Raw genomic sequence first — 6,595 nt, 5'->3', positions numbered from 1 at the left:
AGTTGAAACCTAGTGGTGCCTCAGTTTCACAGAGAGAAGAAATTAAGTACCAAAGAATTTAAGAATTCATTAATTAGATCAGATCAGATCAGATCACTCAGTCGTGTCTGACTCTTTGCGACCCCATGAATCGCAGCACACCAGGCCTCCCTGTCCATCACCAACTCCCGGAGTTCACTGAGACTCACGTCCATCGAGTCAGTGATGCCATCCAGCCATCTCATCCTCTGTCGTCCCCTTCTCCTCTTGCCCCCAATCCCTCCCAGCATCAGAGTCTTTTCCAATGAGTCAACTCTTCACATGAGATGGCAACCCAAAAAAGTTAAGGACAAACTAAAATTTGTTCAGAATATCCTCAAATCCTCACACACATAAAACTTGTATTTAAGAGAAAGACCACATCCATTCTGTTCTCCTTTGTCTTCCAGAACTAATTTTTATTGTTAATTAAATGTGCAAATGACCTGTTTTATAAATTCATTTTTACAGATGATTATTATGAATATGGCAACTATTTTTTAAATTAGCTTTATTTTTTGCATCCAGAAGGCAGCACTTTTAAGGCAGAGGTAGCTATTCTAATTCAATATGAGCCCTTTAACTCCTGAAAGCTTAATAACAAAAGAATTGTGTTAGTTAGGAATCTTTGGAATACAAGTCGTAAAACTCCAACTCAGTTGACTTGGCAAAAGGAGATTGTAATAGGAGGCTACGAGAGAAGTTTCATGTATCCTAATGATAGCCAGGACTGGGGATTTAAACAGCTGGACCCCAAAGCCAAGGAAGAGCAGTTCTCTCTCCCCTTTGGGGCTCTTAGGGTTTCTCTTTCAATCTTCTGCAAAAAGCGCAACCTTCTCACTTGGTAGCCGCCAGCAGCTTCCAAGCCCCTCTGCCGCTTCCACCATCACCTTCTAAGACTCATCTGCTCCCTTACTTCTAGTTCAAAAGCTCTGGAGAACAATCTGACCAAACTGCCTTCATTCGCATGACTATATCCAAGGTGGTGAGTCACCCTTAATGGAAGACTCTACCTGAAGGGTATGGTTGGAATCCAGGCAGAAGTAATTCTTCAAAAAAATGGGGGTGGGGTGGGGTGCGGAGGGAAGACTACTAAACAGCTGGCTGGGCAGACAAACGAAGTATAATCAAGTAGAACAAAAATTAATGAGACTCTAAGGAAAGTTCAGAAAATCAAGATAGCACAAGAGAAAATGCTGGAAATTGGCACTAAGACATTCTTCCGTACATTCTTCTTCTACACTTGATTTATTTTGGCTGTGCTGGATCTTCATTATTATGGTGGCTTTCTCTACCGGAGGCGAGAGGCTATAACACAGCGAGTTGCGGCACTCGGGCTGCTTGTTGCAGTGCCTTCTCTTATTGCGGAGCGTGGGCTCAGAGCGCGCAGGTTTCAGTAGTTGGCAGTGCGTGGCTCAGAAGTTGCAGCTCGGCGCTTAGTTGCCCCACAGCATGTGGGATCTTCTAGGACCTGGGATCAAACCAGCATTGGCAGGCAGATTCTTATCCACTGGTCCAACAGGTAAGTCTCAGTACATTCTTTTACTTCTATGTCCCACACAAAACAATACATAACTTTAAAACTTGTCAACACACCACTTTCTCTCTCCCCTCTCATGGCACTGGCACTTCCCCATGGCCTAGAAGATTTTGGTCTAAAAATTGCCCCTAAAATCCTATGCTAAGCATCAATCATGTTACTGTTAGAACTGTTTCAGCGTTGTTTGCTTTATTCTTAGGGTTCAAACCTTCATCTGTGCATTTACTCATTCCAGATCCTGAGCATTATCTTCAGAGCTCTGCGATTCTAATGCAGTTTCCATTTCGTCCTCCTTTTTCAGTTGTTGCATTTTCATGTTTAAATCCAGCAGAGTTCTGGCCAGCTGACGATTCTGGAAACGCATTTCCAGCTGAAAGTTAGAAAGAGAATAAGGGTTTTTATTAGCCTGAGATATGGATCAAATGAACCTGCTCTCTGCACACGAAAAATACAAGGATTTTGTAGGAAGGAAAATAAGACATCAAGAAAGATGTATTTCTCATGTTATTCTCCAGTTCTGACTATTTGGCCTGACTTTAAAACTGACTTTCTATACAATAAGGTAAAATCCAGATATACAAATAGCTTTCGAAATGGCCTTGCAATGAAAACAAAAATAGCTGATGCACAGAGCTCTCCATTTGAAAAATTCCTGTCCTTGGAAGGCTGTTTCCAAGCAATGGCATGTGATCTGCGAGGAAATCACTTATCTTTATGAGCTTTCTGAGCTCCAGGATAACTGCCCAGGGCCACCTGAGCTTTCAGGACCTGGGCCCATTTACTTGATTACTTGTCATTTCAAGTTCTTAGGATTTTAAACAGCCTCCCTGTTGAGCAAAACATTTAATGACCCCTTAGAGGCACATGTACAGTTATGTGTACTTATAGAATCTAACAATTTTCACTCTAGAGTGAAATCCGTTGTAGAGCAAGGTTGATTTATAACCTCCCTCCAATGGGAGTTTGTGAAGGTCCTCATGTATTAAAAGAAAAAGTAGATCTTTCAGGCAGTGTACCTAAGAGGCAGTCCAGCATAATCTTTGCATTATAGTTGAAAACTAGTAACCAACTCTGTATATTTCTTCAGTTAGGGTCTTGTTTAATGCAGTTCAGGAGAACCCTGTTCTCTCTGCTGAAAACCCCACATCAACTCCCCATCAGAAATCACCCAAGGGTGACCCAGGACATTCCATGGGTAAAAAGCAAACATGGGTGGTCCCCTCCTAATTTGCAAAATAAAATCATTGGATGTAATTTCGTTCAGTTTTCCTCTGACGTATTTTTCATTCTTCAGCACTTGGAACCATTTCTCTAATTGCAAGAGTTTGCAGAATAAAGTAAATGAACATCCAGGAAACAGTGACCACACAACCACCAGCACAAGAAGCCCCTACACCCTGCCTACAGGAAGCTTCAGTTCTCCAGTGTGGCACAGAGGCCCTATAAACCTGCCCTGCTCTTCCAGCTTTATCTGCTGGCCCTCTCCACACACGCACACACACACCCCCACCCCTGGGGCAGCTGGTCAGAAATCTCGACTGTCCTGGAATAAACACGTCATACTGAGCCACATCTTCTGCCCTTTCTGCCCCTTGCCACCCACTTCCCGTTGAGCCCAGCCAAATGCCAGCTCTTCTTAGAAGCCCTCTCTGTCTCACCTTATCTGTGCCTCCACAGCATTCTGTATGTGTCCCTCTCCTAGCACACAGCCTACACTAAACTGGTGATTTTGAGCACAAAGTCTGTTCCTATCCTTAATTGTATCCTTAACCACGGGTGCACTGCCTGTGCATACAACATGTTGGGTTCTCTGTGTATTTTGTTTAAAGACTGAGTGAAGGAATGAATAAATGGATGAACTGATGAATACCCATCCTGTACTTTCATGCCAAGAATCAGTTAAATTATTGATAATGGCTTACCATCTAAGTTTAAAAAAAAAAAAGTACGTGTAACTCATAATTCTTTAGGAAATCTGAACACCAATGGTTCCTTAATTTTCTCTCCTCATGGATCCATTGAGAATCTAATGAAAGCTATTAACTCACTCTGGGGAAAGATGTGAATTTTACGTGCACACAAAGCCTGGCATACAATTTGAAGTATATAGAACCCCTGAAATTCACTCACAAGCTCCCAGAATTCAACCCATCCCATTAAGAAGACCAATTCAAACAACACGTAATAGCATAAATGACATCTCAAAAATAGCAACATGAAAATAAATGAAAACAAAAATAGCGACATGTCTGTAAATTAACTGAGCCTGTTCATCATTGTTCCTTACACAAATACCACCCTAACAAATAAGGTGTGGATGGGTGTCAAGTCCTACAGAAATCTGGCTAAGAGACCATTATCAGAAATGGCTTGTTCTAGCTAGTGGTGATAATGTTAAGGATCCACACTCTCTTGCTGCTTCTTCATGACTGGTCACATACAACGATGAAGTGGTGGCCAAGACAATGACCATGGTCTGTGTCTCGGGAACACAGCATCTGTGTGACAATCTCTGCCTCTTTCCAGCAAAACCCTTGATCTTTCATGCCTATGTATCTGCCATTTGAGGGGGCACAACCAAAAAACAGTAAAAGCCAGTCTGAATAGTGTCTATATTCTAGGCACTTCCTGTAACATTATCTTGTATAATACTTAGAGCCATTCTATGGGTTTATTATCTCCATTTTACAGATGAAACCTAAACTTGCTAATTAGCATTCCTAAGGTAACAGGAACAATAAGAGCAGAGACTGTAAATATTAATGCTGGGCTCTGAACCGTCACCTGTTTGAAATTTTATTTTCTGCTTTATCCCCACCCTGGTACATTACTTGCTTAAAACTCCTTCTGGTGGAGTGACTAGTTAGAAGCTAAAGTTCAACTGTCTCAGAGCTTCTTGAATATACTTTCTTCACCTGATTTAAATATGAGTCAGCTGAGGTGTGATGGGGTGACACCCCAGGTTAGCAGCAGAGGGTTGGTTCAGCCCGGTCTCAGCCATCCAGTTGGCATCCTGACCCACAGCATGCCCCTCCAGGCCATCTCTTCAAATAAGGGGTTTCACCCACCCACTGCTCAGGTGTTGGAAGAAAATCATGTTTCTTTGATAGTGAAGTGAAGTCGCTCAGTCATGTCTGCGACCCCATGGACAGTAGCCTACCAGGCTTTGGGTCCATGGGATTTTCCAGGCAAGAATACTGGAGTGGGCTGCCATTTCCTTCTCCAGGGGATCTTCCCAATCCAGGGATCGAAACCCGGGTCTCCTGCATTGCAGACAGACGCTTTACGTCTGAGCCACTATATAGCTGGGTCAAAATTAATACATTCTTTGTCAAATTCAAATTGTTAACACAGGTAAAATTAAATGAAAATTTAATGTACTACCTTCTTGCCCTTCTTAAAAATAGAAACAAGGTAAAGTTTTAAGTTTCAGACATTAACTGATGGTTGAATCAGTTCTAAAGTAGGTAGTGCTTATATTTTATTAGCATGCAATGCAAAAGAGTATAACTTTCCAAATCTCCACTATGCATATTCATAGTGATGGTGGTTTAGTCGCTAAGTTGTGCCCAACTCTTGGGACTCCATGGACTATGCAGCCTACCAGGCTCCTCTGTCCATGGGATTTCCCAGGCAAGAATACTGGAGTGGGTTGCCATTCCCATCTCCAAGGGATTTTCCCAACCCAGGGATTGAACCGGGTCTCCTGGGAAGATATCCTGGAGAAGGAAATGGCAACCCACTCCAGTACTCCTGCCTGGAGAATCCCAGGGACGGAGCCTGGTAGGCTACAGTCCATGGAGTCGCAAAGAGTAGGACACGACTGAGCGACTTCACTTCACTTCACTTCTTTCATTGCAGCTGTATTCTTTACCGCTGAACCACCAGATTCCCATGCATAATAATAGGTAGCACCATTTTAAAGCTTAAATTGCTCTTATTTCAAATTTTGCCTAACTCGAAAATGGTTTAAATTACAAAACAGTAACTATTTACCTACTGTTCTCCTGCCTAATGTTAAAAAGCTATAATTTTACAAAATTCCTTATTACCATTTCCTGTTTTCTGAATTCTTACCAAGGAGAAAGGTAATAGTAAAACTTGCAAAATAAAAGAAACATTTGCTAATGGACTCGCTCACCATGCCCTGAGTTTATTTCATTGAAATTTCCGCCCCGGCCCCTTGCATGCTCATACACTGCAAGTGCCCTAAAGGGAACTTTCTATTTGGTAGGAAAAAAAAAGAAAGAGAACAAGCTGAGGAGGAGTGGTTACGGGGGTCTTGGCTGTGTCACCAGTAGACTCAGCCCTCGCCGGAGACAGTCAGCCAGCACCTGGGCTCTGCAGAGCCGGTTCCCTCCCGGATGCTGCCTGGGAGGCAATAGCATCAGTGCCGTCAGGAACCCAGCTCGCCGGCGCTGCACGGCCTCACCGTCTGCCCGGGAAAAGCTGCCTTCGGCCTCCCCAGTCCTCGGTGGGGCACGTGCGCGGCATACAGCCGAGGGCCCCGGGCGAGGACCAAGGCGAGGTGGCCCCGAGAGCCCAACGCGGGCACGCTCACCAGCTCGGCGCGCAGCCCGGCCAGGGCGCTCTCCACGCGCGCCCGGCTCTGCGCCTCCCGCGCCGCCGCCTCTTCCCGCAAACGCCTGGAGCTGCCGCGCAGCACCGCCCGCTGGAAGGCGCGCACCAGCCGCCGCTTGAGCTCGTCCAGCCGCGGACCGGCGGCCTGGGCCTCCTCCGGGCCGTCCACGCCCCTGCCGCCTTCGAGGAAGCCTCGTGAGGGACGCAGGGTGGAGGACCGGAGCCCGGCCGCGTGGAGGATGCTGTGGGGGCCCCGGGAGGGCCCCTCTCTGCGGCGGCCGGAGTCCTCTAGGCCCATCTCAGAGGTGCCGGCTCCCAGGCTCCAGAGCTGTATGGCAAAGGGTTTCTTTCCAAGTGTGAGAATTAGAGCCGGTGACGGCGGGGGCGGGGAAACGCGTGGGACGGGGCTATCGCTTGCTCCTTAGAGGCGCTCCACTCCTACAGCCTCACGTCTGT

The 6,595-nt window shown here is 45.6% G+C and overlaps 1 protein-coding gene across 1 annotated transcript; it reads right to left on the bottom strand.

Moving 5' to 3' along the window:
* Positions 1-408: 408 nt before the first annotated feature.
* AARD (alanine and arginine rich domain containing protein) lies at positions 409-6,595 on the bottom strand. The gene is made up of 2 exons (XM_006048324.4): positions 6,120-6,595; positions 409-1,928 (listed from the first exon to the last, which is right to left on the bottom strand). The coding sequence occupies exons 1-2, from the start codon at positions 6,435-6,437 to the stop codon at positions 1,785-1,787; spliced, it is 462 nt and encodes a 153-aa protein (XP_006048386.1). The 5' UTR covers positions 6,438-6,595; the 3' UTR covers positions 409-1,784.

The sequence above is a fragment of the Bubalus bubalis genome, chromosome 15 (genome assembly GCF_019923935.1).
Source record: "Bubalus bubalis isolate 160015118507 breed Murrah chromosome 15, NDDB_SH_1, whole genome shotgun sequence".
Taxonomy (NCBI): Eukaryota; Metazoa; Chordata; class Mammalia; order Artiodactyla; family Bovidae; genus Bubalus; species Bubalus bubalis.
The sequence above is the reverse complement of the archived record's forward strand: the minus strand, read 5'-3'. Positions and strand labels throughout refer to the sequence as shown.

Bases quoted from the DNA above. Each gene is read 5' to 3' on its own strand.
- AARD (XM_006048324.4), bottom strand. From the start codon at position 6,437: ATGGGCCTAGAGGACTCCGGCCGCCGCAGAGAGGGGCCCTCCCGGGGC. The intron at 1,929-6,119 runs GTGAGCGTGCCC...TCTAACTTTCAG, and splicing joins CCGGGCTGCGCGCCGAGCTG to CTGGAAATGCGTTTCCAGAA.